General features: G+C 45.5%; 1 protein-coding gene across 1 annotated transcript in view; it reads right to left on the bottom strand.

The window, feature by feature from the left end:
• The window catches only part of GLIS3 (GLIS family zinc finger 3), a 503,376-nt gene that overhangs the window by 115,907 nt on the left and 363,700 nt on the right, over positions 1–23,769 (bottom strand). The window contains exons 4-5 of the mRNA XM_006881316.1: positions 7,478–7,639; positions 197–307 (exon numbers count right to left, since the gene is read on the bottom strand). Of these exons, the coding sequence (XP_006881378.1) occupies positions 197–307; positions 7,478–7,639 (273 nt within the window). The remainder of the gene's footprint in view (positions 1–196; positions 308–7,477; positions 7,640–23,769) is intronic.

Raw genomic sequence — 23,769 nt, 5'->3', positions numbered from 1 at the left:
CTGCGCTGGCTGCAAGAGCAATGCCAACCACAGGCCTTAATGCTTCCTGAAAGATCTGCCCCCCACCCAAACAACTGAGAGTGTGCTGGACTTGAGAAGTACAAGAACTCCCCATATCTGGCGGGAGAGCTTCATACTACACAAGCCATTTATGCCACGCCCTTTCCCTGGCTGGCCAATCCTTGCTTCCAATTACCTTTTTCCTCGCTTGCTGATCTTTGGAAGAATGTGCCTTCACATGCTTTCTGAGGGAACTCGGGTCTGTGTAGCGTTTGGTGCATCCTGGGATCTGACAGGCGTAAGGTTTCTAGACAAGAAAGAAAGAGCTGTGGTTAGACCATAAAGATAAATGGGAAGGAGCTTATGCTAAGACTCTTGACGTCAGAGGCTGAACTGTGTACCAGCTAAGTAATGGAAAATTCTGGATAATACTCATACATTTTAATTACAAAGTCCAACAGCTTTGCATCACAGCAAGACCCAAGGGGATAGCATATCTTTGATCCTTTTTAAGAGGCTGTGTTGGAGCGCGCTTTGATCAAGTGTTAGCGTACACTCTAGTTCTATGGCCTTCTTTAACAGAAATTTTTAGTAAGCACCTCCATTTATACTTACACTTCGACTCCTCTGAGAACAATCTTTGGTTGTCACAAACTAGCAAACACATATTCTTTAAGGATTCAGGCAAAGAGGCTGAAGAAAAGTCCAGAAAAGATTGGATGAGTTTCTCAAGAAACCTGATTCAGAGAGAGAGAAGGAAGAAAGGAGAGTTAGTGCGGAGGAGGAGACGGTGAGTTCTGAACAAAAGACAAGAAAAATCAGCTAGAGAAACAGGTACAGTGTTAGTTACAGAGGAGGACTGGGGCTCAGCCTGGGCTGTGGAGATAAAGCCCTGGCTGTGTGAGATGAAGGCACACATTCTGGCTGCTCCAGTTCGCTCATCCTACTAAGGGTACAAACATAAGGCTGTTTCTAGACAATTCTGTTATTTTTCTTTCTTGTACCCCTGCCACTCTGCTGAATTTTTCAGTTAACTCCAATAATTCTCTTGCCGATTCTTTGGGATTTTCTACATATAGGATCATATTTTCTGCAAATAGAGACAGTTTTGCTTTTTCTTGCTTAATTAGGAGCCTTTTATTGAAGGCATTCTCCTTGCAAATGGTAATCAGGCACAGACGACATTTATCATCATCTTGTTGTTGTTATATGCCATCAAGTCACTCCCAACTCATAGTGACCCCATGTCCAATAGCTCTGAACTCTGCCCTGTCCTGTTACCTACTCAATTTTGGATTGGAAATCTTAGCCAAAGCAATAAGTTAAGAAAAGGAAATACATGTTTTCACTTTTGCATCCCTGGCTGGTCTTAAACATTTACCAATAATGAATGATACATTAACTCATTTTACACATTTACATTGTACACCCATACTTTACGACAAGTTTCATAGCAAGGGTTTGAAACTATGGTTCTCCAGATACGAAATACATCATCTTTCCTTTATTCCATGAACTGTGGGCTAGGGGAACTACAGAGTTAACTGTACATCCTGCAAAGACTTTTAACGATGGGTGGCTGCTATCCAGAAGGTTAGAGGTTGGATTCCACCCAGAGGGGTTGCAGAAGAAAGGCCTGGTGATGTACATTTGAAAAATCAGCCACTGGGAAAAACCTCTCTGGCACAAACCTGCTCTGACACACATGGGTCAACAAGCTGACTCATCAGTAACCTTTTGTTTTGCAAGTTGATTTGTTTATTGATGGCTTGGTTGGCTGGTTGAATCCAACAGCTGTTACTTCCAGGATGGGTTGGGGACTGAGCTACATAATGAGAATGAAACAATAAACAATGGATGAGTCAGGTTTCAATGCTTCAGGGTTTTTATAAAGGTCGAACAGTGTGGCACCAAAGGCCTTGCCACTAAGTTTCCACTGGGTGAGTACAGATTTCCCTTACCTGGGAATCTCTTTTGAGTTCCTATGACTTTTTTTACACTAGTCTTCCCTGCTTTACCCATGTGTTAGGGAACAACTGGTCAATTGCTATACTGGCTGCCTCATGACCGTGGAAGCTCATGTTCTGAGCGTCAGAGGAGCTGCTGCATCTCACAAGTCTTTGCAAATATTAAACGGCTAAACCGCGTGGCTCCTTGGAGGCAAGGATTCTGAGGCTCCGTCTAACATACTTTGGACATGTTTTGAGGAGACACCGGTTCTTGGAGAGGCACATCATGCTTGGGAGGGTGGAGGAACAGCGCAGGAGAGGAAGGCCCTCTATGAGGTGGATTGATTCAGTGACTGGGATAATTGGGATGGGAGTGTCAGAGACAGTGCGACTGGCACAGGACAGAGCGGAGTTTAGGGCTGTTGTACATAGAGTTGCTATGAGTCACAAGCGACTCAACGGCACATAACAACAACAACAACAACGAGCTGTTGTGTTGGAGAAGAGTATTGAATATACCATGGACTGCTAAGAAAACAAACAGGTTTGTCTTGGAGAGGGTGAAGTCAGGCTGCTCCTTGGAGGCAAGGACTCTGAAGCTTTGTCTGACATACTTCGGACATGTTGCAAGGAGGGACCAGTCCTTGGAGAAGGACATCATGCTTGGGGGTTGGAGGGACAGCTCAGGAGAGAAAGACCCTCTGTGAGGTGGATTCAGTGGCTGGGGTAATGGGGATAGGTGTGTTGGAGATAGTGAGATTGGCACATGTAGGACAGAGTTTAGGGCTCTTGCACATGCGGTCGCTATTAGTTGTAGGCAACTTGACGGCACATACCAACAACAACATATTAGCCTTTATATCATCATGATCACTATCACAATTTGTGAGAAAATAATTATTTATGGGGAGAGTGGTGACTCAGTGGTAGAATTCTCATCTTGCCTTCCAGGTGTGAGAGACAGGTTTGATTCCCAGCCAGGGCACTTCACACGCAGTCACCACGCATCTGTCAGTGGACTCTTGCTTGATTCTGAGCAGACTCTCACTGTTTTCAGACTAACAAAGACTAGGAAGAAAGGCTTGGCAATCTATGACTGAAAAATCAGCCAATGAAAGCCCTGTGAGTCACAAGAGTCTGATTCTGTTGTCCTGGGACTGTCAGAAGTTGTACATGGGGTAGCTGACTGGAGAAACAGCTAACACTGTTTGCATTTGATTTTGAGATCCTCTCTGGGAAAGTATGCATAGTCAGCCTTCATTTCTCGCTGTCAGTCCTTGAAATCAACCAGTGTGCAAACACAGCAGTGTCAGGGCAGGAGGCAAGCAGCACTGGGGCCTCCTTCCCTGTCACCTGAAAACCCACTGCTCTTAAGGTGAGTCAGACTCACAGCATCCCTGCAGGACAGGGCAGAAGTAGCTCAAGGGTTCCCAAACCTGTAAATCTTCAGGGCAGGTGCCGGCTTTGAAGCAAAAACATTTTGGTTACCAGTTGACGCTTAATCACTGTGCCATCAGGGCTCTTTATTTTAGATTCCCAAAGTCAAGTGGTTCGAAACCACCAGGTGCTCCACGGGAGAAGGATGGGCAATCTCTTCCTGTGCAATTAACTGCCTCAGAAAACCCCCTGGAGGGTCAACTATGAGTTGGTCCTGAACTGACACACCACCACCACCACAGGCTTTAAGTAGCATGGTCTGCTCCTTCAAAGTACATTTTTCATCATTTTTTATCTGCAATATAAAATGGTTTTCTATTTAGATTATTAGATTATTAATGGATCAATAAAAGAAATGAATTCCTTTTTTCAGAGCTAGAATTAGAAAATAAGTAATCTTTATTGGAAAATTGCTTTCCTGTGAGTATAAAAAATTGAATCCATTTAGTTTAATTCCTTTATCTAATGTTCTGACAGAATTAGCACTGAAAACCCAAGCCTGATCTACTGCCTTTGAGGGGCTCCCAGTGTGCAGAAAGTCGAAGACAGAGTGGAACTGCGGTGTAAGGTTTCCAGCGGTGCCCTCCTTTTCAGACTGGAGCCTGTCACATCTCTCGTCTGTGGGGCCACTGAATAGGAACCGGGAACTTTTCAATTAGCAATCAAGTGCTTAACTACTCGCATCACCAGGGCTAGGGGTGCTGAACGGAAGGGAACAAAATCCCAAAACCAGTTCTGCCATGTCGAATCTGAGACACGGGGTCTCAGAAGAACTTTGTTCTATAGCGTTTTCAAGGCTGTGGCCGCTCAGAAGCAGAAGACAGGCCTTTCTTGTGAGGTACCTCTGGCTGTGTTTGAACTGTCAAACTTTGTATTAATGGCCAAGCTCTTGTCTGTGCCGTCAGGTGCAGACAGCCAATGAAAGTGAACACAGATCTAAATTTAAATCATAGTCTTCAAGCAACTGCAGTTTGCTTTTAAAGACTGCTTTATTTCTATCTGATCTTAAAAGACCTTAGCAGTTTGCTAATGTTGTAAAGAAAAAAAACACAAAAAAACCAGTAGTCTAGACCTTATAAGAAAAAGCCTAGTTCAGAAGACTTACTAAAACAATTTTCCCCAAAATAAAAATATCTGAGTTTTTAAACTTTTTCATTAACTAAAAAGGAAATACCTTCTATTAGGTAATTCTTTCATAAATTTAAAAACCAGGAAATTTTTGTAAAATAGCTAGTTATACTTAGCTCCAAGCTAAGCTAAGTTCTGTGGAACTGAGGGGCTCAGTGCTTTCAAAGGATGGACGACTAGGTCTAACAGAAGCCATCATCTCTCAGGACAATCTTACGAATGCTCACCCTTCCATCATCAAGATTGACAACAAACTGGAAAACTGACCGGATTTTGCCCAAACCATTTCAGGCATAACAGGATAGGGGTTTTTAATATTATTTATTCTTTCCCCCCTCACCGCCCCCCCCATTTCCACCTCTTTAAAACCCTGCTTATTCACCAAACTGACTCCCTGACTATTATGTCATTCCTAATACCACTCAATTCAATTCAGCTAGAGGCCTGGTGGGGTGGGGTGTCAGGTGTTGGATGCTAACCAAACGGTCAGTGGTTCAAATCCACCAACTGCTCTGTGGGAGAAAGACAGGCAGTTTCCTGTAGAGGTAGTACCTCAGAAACTCACTGGAGGGCGCTATGAGTTGGACCCAACTCAAGAGCAGTGGACTTTTTTATTTTAAGAGCTGAAAGGAACTATACTATATCATATAGTTCAGATTGTCCTTCAGACATTTACGAGGCAAATCTCCACAAGCCATCACATTTATGTATCTAATGAGATGATTCTGCCTGAAAGCTGATAGGACGTATCACTAACATGACTTCTATCATGACTTCTATCATTGCTCTTTAACTTGAGGACAGGGCAGGGCTTCTCACAGGGCTGACCAGGTGGCGGTCTTGCTAGGAGCAGAGAGCAGGGCTTCCTCCTGTCCACTGGGTGGATTTGAGCCGCCAATCTTCCCACGAGCAGCCACGCACTTAACAGCTGCATCGTCAGGGCTCCTCAGATGACTAATAGACACTGATTTAAGAAATATGTCAACTTCAACATCAGAGGAATCTTAAATATGTATGAGAAGGTGTGTAGAAATAACAGTATCTTTTCAAAATCCCAGCTCTGGTGTGGTTTAATAATAGACATCAGAACGTTAACACTGCGAAAGTGCTGTCAGGCATACATTATTTGCAAGAACACGGGCTGAGATGCGAGGTGGGCACGAGCCTGTTATCCTGAGCGCTTTGTTAGGGAATCGCATGTGGAGGACAGCACCCAAGCCTGAGCCATGCAAAAAGCAAACCTATCAGTGTAATTGAGGAAATAAAAAACAGAGGCTCAGAAAAGGCACGTACAAAAGAGTAAGACTTGACGGCAGTAAGAGAGCTAAGAGTGTGATCAGGCTGGTGTAAAAGAACGGGTGGCTCTTAACACAGAAGTATGAGAAAACTGAACCCTGGGGAAGGTTTGGTGGATTCCTTTCACAGGGGTTAAAGGTGAAAATACCCAGAAGGTTCCAATGCAAAAGGCCAGACTCAGATTCAATAACCAGGTCAGCTGTGAGGTTCTCGAGTCAAAAAGTAACAAAAGGAGGTAAGGGAAAGGGGAAAAAAAAACCACCACCATTCCAAAATTTCATATTCCTAGCATGTAATAATAGTACAAAATAACTTTATGTTATAGGACACATGTGGATAGTTATTTTAACACCTCATCTCCAGTGGTTAGTTAAGTCTACTAGGTTATAGCCAGGAGCCCAGGGGAGGTATAGAAGAATACTAGACCTGCAAGGTGGACGGTTCAAGCCTAGACAGCAGCTCCAAGGATGAAAAATGTGATTTACTCCCCAAAATATGGTAACTTAGAAACTTTCCCTCCCCACGCCCAGCAGTTCTACTCAGCCGTATTTATTTGCTGAGTCAGAATCGACTTGCTAGCATCTAACAAGATGTTATGTAGGAGAAAGATGGGCAATTTCCTCCCGTGCTATTTACTGCCTCTGAGAGTCAGCCAGAGAGTTGCTTCCAACTCGAAGGCACGTAACAACCCTAACAACAACATGCTACCGCCCTTATAAATGTGTGTTGTTGTGATGGGCCATCAGGTCAGTTTCCACTCACAGCTGCGCCCTGTGCAACAGCAGCCCAGCCCTGCCCAGCCCTTCAGCTGGCGCCGTCTCACAGCCTGTGGTTGCGGCCACTATGTGAATCCATATAAAGGTATTAACATGTAAACGTGTAAAACATTCTCCTATCACACCAGATCCAAACCAGGCCCAGAGCCACAGCAGTGATTCCAGCTCACGGAGACCTCACAGGATAGAGCGGAACAGCCCAAGCTTCCAAGGCTCAGGTGTTCATGGGACCAGACCACCACATCTCCCCCCCATGGACAGACTAAGTTTCCAGTCAGCAGGCAAGTGCGTTAATCACCCCACCATCAGGGCTCCTTGTTTTATATGAGAAGGGGACCAAGTGGCATTCCCCCCACCTCCCGTGCAGCCATACTATTTAGCTGGTCTGCATTTTCAGTGGAGAGCTCTGGGACCGAGCTGGTAGCATGTTGTGCTACCAACTCAAAGGCAGAGAGTTCAAATCCACCAGCTTTCTGTGGAGAAATATGGGCAACGTCCTCCTGCATGATTTACAGCCTCTGAAAACCCACTGGGCAGTCGGCTAAGAGTCAGTTCTGACTTGATGGCAATGAGAGTAAGAGCACGTCCTTCCTGGCTGTGGCAGTGGGGTTAATTACGCCCAGCAGGGACTGTGAGGCTGGCCTAGGATCGGGCAGGGCTTTGTCCTGCTGGGCACGGGCCATGGCATCTAACAGCAACATTTCCAGTCCAGAAAAACAGGCAGCCAGGTGGCTCTGGCCAGGCCCCTGCTGCTGTCAGCCCTGTCCCTGTCACCTGCAGACCATAAAGCAAATGCCTGCGGGGTCCCTGCTATTGGAGAGGCACTTCCTAGCTCCCCCCCACCGGGGGGCAGGGCGCAGGCTGGGATCTGGAAGCCCCTGCCATTCTCACAGTGTCCAGGTGTGTCCGCTGGTGCTTGGCACGGTCGCTGGAGTTGCTGAAGGCCTTCTGGCAGCCTGGGTGCTGGCAGAGGTACGGCTTCTCGCCCGTGTGGCTCCGCAAGTGAATCTTGAGATTCTCCAGCCGTGAAAAGGCCTTCTTGCAACCTTCAAACTGCAAAGAGATAGAACAGTATTTGCTGAGAAAGGCCTGGAGTGTTGGGACCCGGGGCGCAGGGGAAGGAAAAAGTCCTGCACTGAGCAACAACAATGAAGGAAGATGAAATACAAACAGCAACAAATACTGCTGCTAAAATTAGCCATGTGTTTCTGCAAACGGCACTTCTCTCCCGAATAGACATGCCACTTTCTCTAGCAGATTTGGGTCCCGAACTGATTTCTGTGATTATTTCTGTCAGAGAAAATTTGCTACGAGCCATCTGCTTCAGTTAATAAAAACGCAGTAATGCGGGCCTTAAAGGTTCATTAAAAACTAACACACTTCTCCATTCCCAAATTGGTCTAAATTGAAAGAACCAGGAAGGAAGAAACTTTTGACAACTAATAAACTCACAAGAAAAATCAGAGTGACGCAGGACAGAAAAGCGCAACTGGAGGATCCCAGAAGGAAAAAGTGTGTGTGGCTGGTATTGCTGGTCGTAAACTCTCTCCTCCAGAGTCTCACCAGGCAGAAGTGTGACCTGGTGAATACAGAGGGCGGTGCCAAGCCCAAGGAGATACAGTTTGAAATATGCTTGTTCAAAAGCACCAGTGGTGGAAATGTTGATTTGTGTGGCTGCTAACCCAGAGGTTGGAGGTTCAAGTTCATCAAGTTCACTCAGACATCTCCCCCCACCCCAACCCCAGCAACAACTGCAAAGTTCAGAAACACAGTGTGAACAACAAATGCTGTTGAGTGTATGGAGAGACTGAAATCGTCACACCACTGGTGGGAAGGCCAAATGGTGCAGCCACTCTGGAAAGCAGTTTGACATATCCTTAAAATGTTGAAAATGGAAATACCATTTGATCTAACTGTTGTGCTACTTGGTAAATATCCCAAAGAAGTAAGAGCTTTGGCATGGACAGATATATGCACCCCCATATTTACTGCAACGTTATTCACAAGGGCAAAGAAACAGACACAAGCCAGGTGCCAATCAACAAACAAATGGCCACAGAAACGAAGTGACATTCACAGTGGAGTACTATGCAACACTGAAGACCAAAGGCGAATCTGCACCGCTAAATGGATGGACCCATTCTAGAAGGGTGAGCAAGGAAGAGAAGGAGGAGAACTAACAATAAATACGTAACAAACACTTATTTAGATGAGGGAAGGGGAAGCTAATGGGGACGGGATGAATGAATGAGGTTATTTTAATTAACACTATGGGACAAAATGCACATGAAAGATTTGATTGTAAACCAAAATGCTTTGTAAACTTTTGCTCAAATCACAATTCCTCCCTCCCCTTTCCCTGTTTATTTTTGCTCTTTCTCTCCTTTTGTTCCACGTGAGTACCCTTCCCACCATAAATTCTTGCACATTAAGTTCTATTTTGATATCTGTTCCTCATAGGACTAAAGGAAGTCTTCTGGAATAGTCCACAGGGAACTGCACTGCTAATCCGAAGTCCTCACCTCTCCGGTGGCTTGGATCCACCAGTGGCTTCAAAGGAGAAAGAGAGACAATCTTCTCTCCTGTGATTTACAGCCTTGGAAATCTCAGAGAGGGCCAGCTAAGGGGCCATTCTGGCTCAATGACAGTGAGTGAATACTGGATGTCAAATCACAATTTCTAAAAGTCTACCTGGGGAAGAAAGGGTGGTGAGCTGGCAGCAGTGAGATCAGTCTTGAGTTTGTGGCAAGACCTCCTCCGAAACCACCACGAATTATTCTGACTCCTCGTAACACTACAGCACAGGGCAGAGCTGTCCCATACGTGTCCCCGGCTGTGATCTCTACGGAAGCACACTGCCACATCTTCCTCCCTCTGAGCAGCTGGTGGGTTTGAACCAGTGACCTTGCGGTTAGCAGGCAAGTCCACTGGAAGACAGATAAATCATTTAGTACTCACTAATTTCCAAGTCACACTTCCTTTGGAAAAGACCGCATGCTATTTGATTCATAAAGAGAAAAACGGAAAGGGGAAGGTTGAAGATTCGACGAAATGCTTCACTGGTTAGTCAATAATATTTACTGACAGCCAGATTTACTTAATGCCTTTTGTGGGCAAAATGTCAGTTACTATTTCAGAGTCAGAATGATTCCTATCCTCGAGGTAATGATGCAGTAATAATAAGAACAATAATAAATGTGTTAGAGGAAGCCTGTAAACGAAGCAGAAAGGTGAGATGTGTAAAGGGATTTATCTTTTAACTCTCTCTTTGGTGCTAAGCCCTGGAATATTTATGCTACTTCCACAGTTTTAATCCTGCTTGAGTTCCTACTGGAAGGGAAATGTAGAAATATGGAAAAACGACGAGAAAGAAGGCACAAGATATTTAAGGCAATCAAAATGCCTCATTTCTTAGAAGCCTAGGTGTAAAGAGTGGAAGTGCCACAGAGTGGTGGGTACAGGCAGTGGGTACAGTCAAGATGTTTGTCAATCAAGACTACCAGGCCTCACTTAACGTGGTTGCAAGAACTGTCCCCCAACTGGCTGGTGCTTTCCCTTCTTTATCTCAAGAGCTGGTAAAAGGCATTTCAGTGGAAGGTTGATCACCAACTGGTCAGGGGTTGGCTACCTGGATGCTCACCTTTCAGTCAAGGAAGAAGGAGAAGGGACAGTCAAACCTCCCCTAACTCACATCTTAAACTGTCCAGATTTTGCAGACTCGAGTATTTTAAGAAATTGATGAAAGTGGTGCTTATTTTTGATTGAGATTTATACATGTTTCCCAGACATATGTTAGTTTGTTTCCATTTTGATATTTTGCTTAAAATAATTGTGGTGTTTTCCTGATTTCGATTTCACATGAAAATAAATTTAGACTGCGCAGAGATGACTCCCGAGGTGGCCAAGCGGCCCCGTTCTCAGCACGGGGGCGAGCACAGCACTAAGCTGCTTCTGGCAGGAGAGCAAAGTTGAGGAGGTTGCTTCCTTCCGCAGGTCTGTCCCAGATCTGCGAGTGAAGAGGTCTGCTGCACCGGGCTCACAGGTAACCGGCCCTGCCAGCCAAGGCTGTTTTTAGGTTCTTCTGAATAAAGCCTCGGAGAGAGTTCCTGGGGCCGAGCTTATTTAACTTGGAATGGCTTAGTGGCCACACTTCTGTCTGAAATGAGTTGTGGCTCTGGGTATGCCAAGCCTGGAGCCCAGCTCTGAGCACGGCCGTTCTGTGGGGTGGGTTCCTTTTTGGGGCCAGTCTGAGAGGTGCATATCCAGGCCTGGCAGGCCCTGAAGCCACTCCCTTCCTGAGCCTCCCAGGAGGAGATAGTTTCTGGGCTCCAGCATGGGAGTAAGGAAGTACCCTGGAACAGGTATGTAAGGTTTCTATGTCTACCACAGAGTGACCTGAAACTCCTTCAAACAGTTCAAACCAAACCCACTGCATCCTAGTTGATTACTGCACCTAATTAAAACTGTTCAAATCAAGCTCACTGCCATCAAGTAGATACCCACTCTTGGTAAATCTCCATCACGTTTCCAACCCTGTAAATCTTTACAGGTAAAGTGTATCCCTCTTTCTTCCAAGGAGCACCTGGTGGATTTGAACTAGTGATCTTTCAGTTAGACACCATGCCAATAGGACTTCCTTTAAACCATCCATTGGGTTATAAAGAACTGGATGTGGAGTAGCCTTCCTAAGATTTTCCCAGGTGAATGTTCAATTAAATGCCTGATAAAATGTCAAGTCAGCTAATTGCTGCTATTATTACTGCTAATAGAAGCAATATTCAAAGACAAAAGAGGCTGGTGTTATTCCAAGCAAGTCAGTGCAAGATAAGAGCCTGGCAAGTTTTAAACAAGAAGGAGGGGGTAGGGAAGCAACATATATGAGCCCCTAGGCTGAAAGCAGAGAGTACCAGAAGGATGTCTCTTTGTTTTTATCGACTATATCAAGACATGTGGCTCTGTGGATTGCAACAAATTGTGGCCAATATTGAGAAGAATGCGAATCCCAGAACACTTGATTGTGCTCATGTGAAACTTAGACCTAGACCTGGAAGCAGTTGTCTAAACAGAGCAAGGGAACGCTGCAAGATTCAAAATCAAGAAAGAGTGCATTAGGAATATAACCTTTCTTCATGCCTTTTTAATTAATAGGAGGAACAGATCATTCAGGAGGCTGCACTTAGAGAAAAAGGACATGACATTAGGTTTAGAAGAAGACTCATCAACGTCCTATGTTATGCCGGTGATACAACCTTGTTCACTGAAACTGAAGAAGACTTGGACTGTTTGGTGCAGAAGGTCAAGGACTTCAATATGGATTGCATCTCAACATCAAGAAAACAAAAGATCCTTACCACTAGGCCAACTGGCAGTAAATGAAAGATGGAGAAAATACTGAAGCTGTTAATAATTTCATCTTGCTTGGATCCAAATCAAAAAGCAAGTTGTTTCAGGAAAGTGCCATCAGGAACTTCTCCAGAGGGTTAAAGAGTAACATTGTCAGGCTAGAGACTAAGGTGTTCCTGATCTATGCCATGGTCTTCTCAACTGCATGCTATGCATCTAAGAGACAGACAAAGACTATGGATCAGAGAAGAATAATTAATGCTTTTGAATTGTGGTGCTGGAGAAGAGTAATGAAAAGACCATGAACTGTCAAGAGAAAAAACTGGTCTATTCTGGAGAAGCTGAAACCAGGCTGCCCCTTGGAGGCAAGGATTTTGAAACTCTGTCTCACATACTTTGGGCATGTTGCTAGGAAGGACCAGTCCTTGAAGAAAGACATCATGCTTGGAAGGGCAGAGGATCAGCACAGGAGAGAAAGAGCCTGGATGAGATGGACTGACAAAGTAACAGTGGCAACGGGGCAGGTGTGTCAGAGGTGGTGAGGTTGCTGAGGATAGGATGAGAGGCATTGTTCACAGGGTCAATATGAGTCGTATCCAAGTCAATGGTGCCTAACAACAGGCTGACCAATGATAACAGAATCATTACCTATAATCCCTTATCTATGACCTGTTGTTTCTGACTCAGGTGACACGATATATGTCAAAGCAGAAGCTGGTCGATGAAGCATTCATGGCTGCCACTTTTCTGAAGCAGATCATCAGGTCTGTCTTCCAAGGTTCCTTGGGGTGTGTTCAAACCAGTGCGCTTTAGGTTAAAAACAAATGTGCAAATCCATGAAAATATAAACAAACATTTAAGTGAGCCTATGAAAGACTGGTAAGGAGTTGTGCTGCCAACTCAAAGGACCACAGTTCAAATCCACCAGCTGCTTTATAAGAGAAGGATCAGTCATCTCATCTAGTATAATTTATTACTTCTGAAAACCTGTTGGAGGGAAAGTTATGAATCAGGAGTCATTTACAACTCAACAATACACAATACCAATAATGGAAGACTGTTAAGGAACGCAGGCGGTAAAAAGGAAAAGGCTGGAAGTTTCTTCCTGCAAAGACTTTCAGCCTCACAAAGCAGACAGGGTTGCCATGAGGCAAGGTTGACTTGATGGTGTTGTGTTTGCTAAAAGTGATTATGAAATGCACTAGATTCTCTGAACGTTTGGGCAAATTGATGAATTTATTTCTTACTGATTATTTCTTATTCTCCAAATTTTGGATGAATATGTTTTCCCTTGTAAATGAACATGTGAGTTCAAAGTAATCCAACCCAAATACAAAACCATCAAGTTGATTCCAAACCATGGATTCGAGGTTGGTTACCCTTCACGGAGTTTTCAAAGAAGCTGTAAACCTTATTGGGGAGAGACTGCCTTCACTTTTTTCAGCTGGTGGACTTGAACCATCAACCTTCTGGCTAGTATCCCAACACATAACCCATTAGGCCCCGAGGGCTCCTTCCCTGGTGGTATGATGTTTACACACTCACCTGCTAATCCAAAGATCAATGACTTTAACTCTATCAGCTCCTCTGCATGAGAAAGAGGGGCGGTCTGCTCCTGTTAGGATCGAAGCCTTGGACCACCCCCCAGGGACAATTCTATTCTCTCCTACAGTGTCACAATAAATCAGAATGCACTGGACTGAAGCAGACTCCTAGGTGTGGCCAGATGCTTCTTTATCTTTGCTCCCCACTGAATATTTTGTTGTTGTTACTGTGTACTTTAGAATTGCCCATGACTCATAGCACCCTATGTACAAGAGCTCGGAACCCTGCCCTGTCCTGAGCCAACCTCGTTGACCCCGACACATCTAACCCCACTGCCCCAGTTCCATGTTAATCCATCATATCTGGGGTTCTCCTCTCCTGTGCTATCCCTCCAACCTTCCAAGCATGATAACCAAGGACTAATCCTTCCTAGCCATGTGCCCAAAGTTGTGAGGTGGAGCTTCAAAGCATGTCTGGCTCCAAGGAGAAATCTGATTTCACCTTTTCAAAGACAGACCTGTTTGTTCTCCTAGTGGTCCATGGTATGTATGTTCAACACTCTTTTCCAGCACCACAACTCAAAGGTATTGATACTTCTGTCACCTTAGTCATTGTCCAACTCTCCAATGCAAAGTAAGTAATTGCAAAGACCATGGCCTGGATCAGGCGCACCTTACTCACTAGAATGACATAACTGCTTTTTTAACACTTTGGAGAGATTCCTGAAAGCAGACTTCTTCAATGCAATTTGTCTTTTTTCTTTTGCTTTCCTGACTGCTGGTGCCAAGAGTGTTAATTATGGAGCTGAACAAACGGAAATTTTTAACAACTTTAATCTCTTCTCCATCTATCACGGTGCTGCCAACGGTCAATGGTGAGAATCTTTGTCTTCTTGATGCTGAGCTTCAATCTATATTGAAGACTACTGTCTTTGACCTTCTATAGCAAGTGCTTCGGGTCCACCTCAGTTTCAGCAACTAAGGCTGTGTCATCTGCTTAACGTAGGTTGTTGAGTCTTCCTCCAATCCTAATGCTACATTCCTCCTCACAAAGTCCAGCCTCCCAAATGATCTGTTCCACATATAAACTGAAAAGGTATGGAGACAGGATACATCCCTAATACACATCTTTCCTGATTTTGAATCATGCAGTGTTTCCCTGCTCTGTTCTGAGGAACTGCTTGCTGGTCCAAGTAGAGGTTTCGCATGAGCACAATCAAGTGTTCTGGAATTCCCATTTTCCTTAAGGTTAGCCACAATTTGTTATGATCCACACAGTCAAATGCCTTTGCATAGTCAATAGAACACAGATAGGCATTCTTCTGGTACTCTTTGTTTTCAGCCAAGATCTGATAATGGTGATAATGTCTCTAGTACCATGGCCTCTTCTAAACGCAGCTTGTATTTCTGGTAGTTCTCACTCAAGCTACTGTTCTAGTCTTTTTTTGGATAATCTTTAGCAGAATTTTGCTTGTGTGTGATATCAACTTTATTATTACTTTTTAACTCTACATGGTGATTTGAATGAAAGTTGACAGAACAAATCCGTTTTCTACTCAATAGTTGACATACATTTTGTAGTGTGACCCTGACTACTACTGCAGGCACAATGCAGCTGCACATGGCCCACTTCCTCTTTGTTTTTCTCATTTCCATTCACCCTTCTCCCCTGCTCCTTCCTGCCTTCTGGGCTTGATCTTTGGGCAAATGTTGCCTTTCTGGTCTCATGTGTTTGGCTGTTCCAGGAAGAACATATTCACTGGTGTTCCTGTTCACTGTATTTCAAGATGTCTAATTTTTAAAATTTTATTATTTTTTTGTGTGTGTACCATCAAGTCAGATCTGACTGGTACAGGAGGAGATTGTCCCTCCTTCTCCAGCAAAGCATCTGGTGGATTCGAACCATGCACCTGTGGGATTGCAATGCAGCTTCTTGTCACTAGACCACCAGAGCTCACCAAGATGTCTATTTTTTTTAAAGGAAGCTCTGGTAACCAGGTGGGGAGGGTGTTGTGCTGCCAACTCAAAGGCAGATGGTTTGAATCCACCCAGGGGGAAGGACGGGCAATCGCTGTTTGGTTTACAGCCTCTGAAAATCCCCTGGAGGGTCGGCTATGAGTGGATTCTGACTCGACAGCAATGAGCGGATGACTTTTTTAAGGCTCATGGAAAACTCCATGCCACACAGTTCTTCTCTGGAGCCAGGAATTAGAGATGTCATGAAACCGAGTGGTCACTGGTTAGCAATTCTTTCAATTGCTGGCTTTACAATCCGAGAGCAGACAGATGCTCGACTCTGTAGATCATTTGCACATACGGTTCCTCTGTGGTGCCCCCTTCCAAACATGCATGTTTCCAGTGCATAATATGTGGTCCTGTCCCGCAGAGGGACAGAACGCAACAGTGGCCATTGTCTGCCACGGACACATCTCAGCGGCTTCACTGAAATTCCGAGAACAATGCACTGAGCTGTAGAAGACAGAACGCCGACTCTAAGGAGTTCTGAAAATCCCTCCTGGCGTGAGGCCATGCTCGAGCACCATCCCTTTAACGCTGAGGCAGCTCCGCACCAGCACGCCTTAATGAAAAGTATACGTTGTCTTCAACTCACAGAGCCCGAGCCTGCCCCCCTTTGCTAATTGAGGAGATTATTTCCTATTTAAAGAATTACAACTGGACTGTAATCACCACCTCTATATATTGGCTTGATTACGTATTGTTGACATTAAGTGGCATTCAGATGACCTTTGAAATAGTACTTTCCCCTTTTATCAGAGGCTTTTGTGTACGGTTCTGAGAATGAAAGGCTCATTAGACACCATTAAAATGGGATTTATTCCATATGTGTAACCAATAATCAAGGGGCATGTTATTACTCCCTCCTCTAATCAGTTACTTAAGAGTTCTGAGACGTGAAAGTTCCTCTTCAAAGCAGCAATAAAAGCAAACCTTTCCTGCTCAGGTTTCTGTACCATCCTTAATATCAACAGACCCCAAACAGAAAGGATGCCAAGATGCTGGACAGCCTTTGAAAACTATACATTTGATTTCAATTACGATTCAAGGGTTTTTGGCCAGTGGAGGTAAACGCTTTCACGATTTCATCAGTCAAGACCAGTTAATCCCATTAGTGATCGTGGCCAGCAAGCAAGCCCACTGCGGACTGATGAATCGCCCACCAGGGCCCATCTCCAAGTGCAGACCAAGGACAACAGAGATGACAGACAACAAGGAAAGCTCAGCAAATATTTTCTCATGATGTGGTACAGTCAACGTGACTTCGACAGGAAACCTGAGAGTTCAAGGCCACTTGGGTCAAGGGCAGTCTTTCCCAAGGGGGCAAAGAGAAGCAGCTCAGGAAGAGAAGGGATGAGAAAAAGGAGAGAGGATCCGTATGGTTGAGAAGAGCTGAGAAATGTGGCATGGTGCACTTATTTAGCTGCGATGTCCTTCTAGAAGTTTCCTTTGAGTGTGGTGCATGTCAGCCACCTCCTTATTATTGCAGATTTTGTCCAGTCAGTTCCGACTTAGAGCCAATGCACAACAGCATCAACCCCTCCCAGTGCTGGACCGTGTTCACCAGCCTTACTCCACCGGAGCCACTACTGCAGCCACTGCACCGGGTCACCTCACCGAGGGGCTTCCTCCCATTCGCCGAGCGTCCACTTCACCAAGCATAATGTCCTCCTCCCAGGCTTAGTCCCTCCTGATAACATGTCGACAGTAAGTGATGCCAAGTCTCACCACCCATACTTTTCAGGAGCATTCTGGCTCTATTTCTTCCAAGACAGATTTGCTTGTTCTTCCGGCTGTCCATGTTCAACACAGTCACCCTGGGAACTTGCAAATGTATACAGCATTGAAACAGACAAGGGAGAGGACTGTTTAGGAGGAATATATGATCAGGTATTATTGTCATGACAAGAGTCCAGAACGAAGGCTGCACAGTGGAGTGGGCTTGGAGGGAGGGATTGTATAACAATGAAAGAATTTTTTTTTTTTTACTTTTCAAAGAGAAAAGCCAACTTGGCGGGGGAGGGGAGGGGAGGAAAGTACAACAATGAATGAATGGAAATGCAAAGTCTCTGTAAACGTTTATTAAAATAAAGAAATTTTTTTTGGAAAAAGTAAAAAAATGAAAAAAAGAGAAAACTTAAGAAAAAAGTAGATTCTGATTTTGCAGGAGGTCTAGAGCTGGGGGAAGGGGGTGCTTCGAGCTCCCATTTTCAACCACCTCCCACATGATCTTTCTATCTGATGAACACTCAGAAAAACACTGAAAAGCAAGATATCCTAAAATGACCCTGATGTTGGAAAAGGTTCTACGAATGGTCAAGCAGGCTGCTCTCAGTTGATAACCAAAAGGTTGGCGGTTCAAGCCTACCCACTAGTGCTGTGTGATAAAAGGTCTGGTGACCTGCTTCTGTAGCACACAACCGCAGGAAGACCCCAAGAAGCACCAGCACCCGGTAACACCTTGAGTCAGAACCAGAGCCGATAAAACGGATTTAGTATTTGGCGTTCTGGATGTTGAAAAGTGGACAGTTTGGTGGGATTTACAGAAAGAAGAAAAGGCACAGGAGAAGTAGAGGATGCACAAAGGAACAAAGAAAAGGGCCTCCCTGGATGAGCCCAACAGCAGCAGCTTCCGGCTTGACGAGCAGAACAGTGAAAATCTAATTTTAAAACTTTGGTCTGGGAGATAACAGAACATGCTGTCTGAGGGTAAAAATTTAGAATCAAATTCAGAAAAAAAAGGACAAAAAGAAGCAAGCGCAAAAGGACTCCAAGGGAACATCGGGGCATCCGAGGCGGCTGGCCCATCCACGCTGACAACTCGCAGACAGATGGCCCTCGGATGCCCCGTTCCCAGCGCATTCTTATTAGCACTGGTACTCGGCGCATCTTAATACAAACCATGGTGCTCTGGAGAAGTGTTGAGCAAAGGAAGAGAGAAAGCTAAGAACTGAAATGCTCGGAGAGTTTCTGAAAGTTTCCAGTTTAAAAACTCATCGCACCAAGTAATTCAGAATCAATCTCTCAAGCCTCATGTTTCTCTCACACTTCTAAGGACACAGCGAGGAGAGAGGGCACGTCCCAAATTCTGGATGTGAGAACTGACTTGTGTTTTTTTGTCTGATCGATGACCCTCCTATTTATAATGAACAAGGTAACCCATCAATTTCCAACTCTGCCTTCAATTACATTTCCTCTCAAAAGGTCTTACTGAAATTTTATAGCATTTCAAAGGTGCTATCTGTAGAACTCTGGAGGCCTACTGGGTAAGTAAGGAGTTGTACTGCCAACCCAGAAGCAAGTGGTTCAAATCCACCAGCTGTTCTGAGGGGAATGATGGGAACTCGCTTCTAGTACAACTTACAGCTTCTGAAAAACTGCTGGAGAGTGGACTATGAGTCTGTTCCAACTTGGCAGCAATGAGTTTTCTGAGTTGAGACCCTGAGTAACAGGCTCATGATGGTCCGTGCACACAAGGAATGCTGTCCATCCTTGACTGCCATCTCAATGAGCACCAGTGAGCTCGGACATCGATGGAGTTCTGCCACGCTCTGCAGGCAGGTGCCCAGCTAACTCAGAACGGGCACCGCTCTCGTGGTTCCAGCCCCACAAGGCTTCATGTGACAAAGCTGGGTAATCTCCTCCAGTGTCATTTACAGCCTCCAAAAACCCACTGAAGGACCAGCTACGAGCCGGTTACAGCTGTAAAGCAATGAGTGAGTGAGAGTCCAACAGTGTCCACATAAAGTGTAGGGCTGGGAACCAACGGCTCAGTGGTTTGAATCCATCAGCCACGTCTCAGGCTGGGCAGCAGCCTCTGGTGAAGATTTATAGCCTTAGGAATGTGTGGGAGGCTGGTCGCTCAGAAACACAGACAGCTCAATGGAAGTGGGGTTGGGCTCGGTACTAACACTGCGCAGTATCTGGTCACGATCCATGGGGTAGATACTGGCTCATTCTTGAAATCAGATTGCCAGACCTTTCTTCCTAGGAGACCTCAGTGGAAGCTCTGCTGTAACCTGTGCACCGTGCACGGCCCTGCTGGTATTTTAATGGCTATGGGGAGCCAAGGCGGGGAGTCAGAGGGCTCTTTCTTTCCAATGCACCTTTGAAGATTTAAATGAAGATACACAGATCTGCTGGGATGGACAATTAACAGGAACGCAAGACACATCAGTGTGAAGCTCAGCTGACATGTTCTCTGGTCAAGAAAGACCTGCACTCAGAGCTCTAGGTGAGAACAACAAAGGTCTCTGGCACCTTTTCCTGAATGGCCTCCACTCACGCATCTCCAAAGAAAGGGTCCGGTGACTTCCCATGTTGCCATGCCTCTGCCAACCTGCCTAGGGTGAACCTCCGTGAATGGGAAGCAGGGGCTCACCGCCACGTTGTAACCAAATCTTGAAGAGCACTCTGTTGGAAGCACAGGCCTGGGCCTGCTATGGGCATTGGCAGGGGATGGCTATAATTATTCCGCTGCTGGCCCTCAGTTCTACTAAGAGTTGGTGTGCCTGGCCTCACCGAGCTAAGCCAGCTATGTGCCGATGAGGGAGTTCCCTTCACCGAGAGCGGAATTCTGTCATCTCTTCACTGAGGGACTGTTTGTGATGGCCCTGAATGTATGGTAACATACACTGAGCAACACAAACCCCCAGACAAACTGTTTGCTTATCAGATGGCCCATAGGCACAAACATGCTCATATGCATGTGTGGGCACCCGGGCAGGTATGCTCACACCAGCACACAGCTCCCCCTAGACGCACAGTGAGAGTGAGACTGAGAGTTAAAGAGAGACAGAGACACAGAGAGAGAGACAGAGACACAGAGACAGACAGACAGAGAGAATGTGCGTGTGTGGAGCTGTGTGCTAGAGTATGGAGGCAAGCCTGAAATTGCCAAGACAGAGAAGGAGATTCACACACAAGGAGAATAATTTACCATAAATTGGCCCGCATGGAGCTTCTTCCACAAAAACTGAGCGCAAGATGCCAGATTCTTAGTGGCTCTGGCGGATTCCAGATCTGGCCCTGATGGGCTTTGGAAGGGATGCAAGTGGGCAGGAAAGATGGGATTAGGCAATTATAGCTTGAACCTTTTCCACTCTGAAATGTACAAGTTGCACGCCTGCAACAGGGGAGAAGAGAGAGACGGGGATATTTTCCTGACACGGTGCCTTTTCCAACCGAAAGCTGCCGGCTTTCCTTCTGCGCCTCTTAGATAAAAATGCTCGAGTTTGTGCTGAAAGTCATCAGCGTCTGGGAGCTCAGGAAGCAGCTGATAGGGAAATACCGAAATGAGAATGAAGCCTGCATTAGGGGGTGGCCGTGACAGGGGTGTGGCTGCCCCTCCTCTCTGTGACCATTCACACCAGTTCACCACCCCCTCCACCTCACTCCCATGCTCCACAAACACATCACCCCCAACTCGCTTCCTTTCCCAGCTGAGATTTTCTGCGTGACTTTTCCATTTCCTGCCTGCCTGACACATGGTGGAAAAATGAAAACTAAACCAGTTGCTGTGCAGTGAATTCGGCTCGTGGTGCCGTAGAGCAGGTGCTCAGGACAGCAGAAACGAAACCCCCGTTCCATTTACTCTCCTCTTTCGCTCAGACTGTAAACTCTCTGGCTTGAGGGAAATGAAGCTGGCACTCGTTTGATGGTCAGACTTCAATCAGGAAGGGTCAGTGCTCAGAAAAAGACATCATGCTTGGAAGGATGCAGGGTCAATGAAGGACAGGACGACCCTCAACAAGACAGATGGCAGCCCTGAGTGCAGCAATAATTCCGGCCAGAGGAGTCGGTGAGGACAGCACAAGATTGGGCAGAGTTGTGATCTGTGAGGTCACTGGGACTTGGCGTTGACAGGGAAGTACTATCTCATTTCTAGGAGTCCTGCTGGCACGGTGGTTAAGTGCTCAACCAAGGTACCCAAGTGGCTGAACTTACCAGCTTCTTTTCTTGGTTTTGATCTTTATGGAAAGGAGCCCTGACAGACTAGTGAATAATGTATCTGACTGGTAATAAAAAAAGTCAGCAGTTCTAATCAGAGACACCTCAGGAGAAAGATGGCAGTCTTCTCCTGTAAATATTTACAGGCTCAGAAACATGACTGACGGTCACTAGGAATCAAAACCAACCTGAAAGCAGCGGGCACAGATTACCAAGTCTTTTCACAAGAAAGCCAAGGGGTGGGGCCAGAACCAATAAGCACCTAGCCCTGTGTCACTAAGAGGCCTTAAAATGTCGATGGACGTGGCCATTGACTCATCTTCAATATTTCAAGTTGATGAGAATAACAGTCTGATTGTTAAGGGTGGTTTGCTTTATCATTGAACTTCACCTTTCACTGCTGCTAAGTCTCCAAAGACATAAAAGAGTTTGGAGGAAGACTAATCAATAACCTTCATCATGTAGATGACACAACCTTGACTGCTGAAAATGAGGAGGCCTTGAAGTGCTTGCTGCAGAAGGTTAAACACTACAGCCTTCAATATGGGTTGTGTCTCAACATCAAGAAAACAAAAATCCTTATCACTGGACTGATAGGCAGCATCATGATCGATTGGAGAAAGGACGGAGATTGTCAATGACTTCATCTTACTTCGATCCACAATCAATATACTTGGTACCAGCTGTCAGGAGATCAGGAGATGTATTGCATTTGGAAAGTCTGTAGTTACGGAACTCTTCAAATTACTGAGAAGTAATGATGATGTCAGTTAGAGAACTAAGGCACACCTGACTCAGGCCATGGTCTTTTTAGTCACTTGCTACAAATCTGAGAGCTGGACAATGAGTAACGGTGAGAGAAGAAGAATTGATGCCTTTCAGCTGTGGCACTGGAAAAGCGTGCTGAAAATCCCAACGACTACACCTTGGAGAAAGTGCAGCCAGTGTTCCCTAGCAGTAAAAATGATGACGCTTCTTCTCACGTGCTTTGGGCACACTGCTAAGATGGGTTATTCCTCGGAGAAGAACGTCATGTTTGGGAAGGTGGAGGAGAGCAGGGAAAGAGGGGAAGACCCTCGACCAGGAGGAATGACACGATGATGGCAGCAATGGGCTTGAGTGTGTCAGAGATTGTGAAGATGGCACAGGATAGGACAGGGTTCAGGTCGGTTGCACATAAGGTCGCTGTGACTCGTACGTGACTCGCTAGCACCTCACATCACCACTACTGCTACCTTTCTTCATCTTCTCTCTGACTCTCAGAGATGACTGTCCTTGCATGAAACTACTGCCTATGTATGAGTTGTGGCGTAAGTGGCTTCAAGCTGACTCCCCTTGTGGTGACCCTATGAATTACAGAGGGAACTGCTCTGTAGGGTGGGGTTTTCTTGGAGGTCATTGTAACAGAAGCAAAAGAAAGTAAAGATTCTTTCCACCGAGCCACTGCGTGGGTTCAAAATATCAGTCTGTAGGTTAGTGGCCAAGTGTAAATCCTTTGTACTATCAAGGACCCAAGGAAGATCCCACGACCTCCCTGTGAGAGGCCACTGTCCTGAAAACAGTACGGGGCCATCCTCTGCACACACGGAGTTACCAAGAATCAGAACTGACCTGGACTGTAACTATCACTGCCAGATATCGTCCCAACGTGCTGCACACATAATCAAATTTCTAGACCATCTGCCTTTGTCATCCTCCCCCTTTGTATATTCAAATGACCTAGCATTCAGGAAGCCCACTTTGCAAGTGAAGGGAATGGAGTCCCAGAGGATAAGAATTTGCTAAGGTCACCCAGCTTTTAAGTGACTGGGCCCCTCAAACACATAGATCAACACTGATTTATTGAACTCCTTCCATAAGCCACCATGCAAGAGGTGGAGGAAATAAATCCTGGAAGCAATTCAAGGGCACTTTTCGTTTTGTTTCTTTACAATATATGATCACTATGTCACCAGATATTCTACATGTATCAGAGCCCAGATCGGTTGCCCTCCAACTAATCCACACACACGGCAAGGCCAAGCACGCCAGGGCAGAGCTGTGTGTGACGGGATTTTCAATGGCTGACTTTCAGAAGTACATTCTTGGGGCTGTCTCCTGAAGGATTTCTGGTTGGACTCAAACCTCCAACCTTTAGACCAGAAGCTGAGAGTGTTAACAATCTGTGCCACCCAAGATAGTGTTTAAAGCTCTAGTCTGCAAACCAAAAGGTCCATGGTTTGAATTCACTAGCCACTCAACAGGAGGCAGGCATTGCAGATTGCTTCCACATAAAGCAGAGCTTTGGAAACTTTACGGTACATTTCTACCATGCCCTACAGGTCACAATGA

Source organism: Elephantulus edwardii, unplaced genomic scaffold, assembly GCF_000299155.1.
Source record: "Elephantulus edwardii isolate Elephantulus edwardi_28Jun2011 unplaced genomic scaffold, EleEdw1.0 scaffold00014, whole genome shotgun sequence".
NCBI classification, from domain to species: domain Eukaryota; kingdom Metazoa; phylum Chordata; class Mammalia; order Macroscelidea; family Macroscelididae; genus Elephantulus; species Elephantulus edwardii.
The sequence above is the reverse complement of the archived record's forward strand: the minus strand, read 5'-3'. Positions and strand labels throughout refer to the sequence as shown.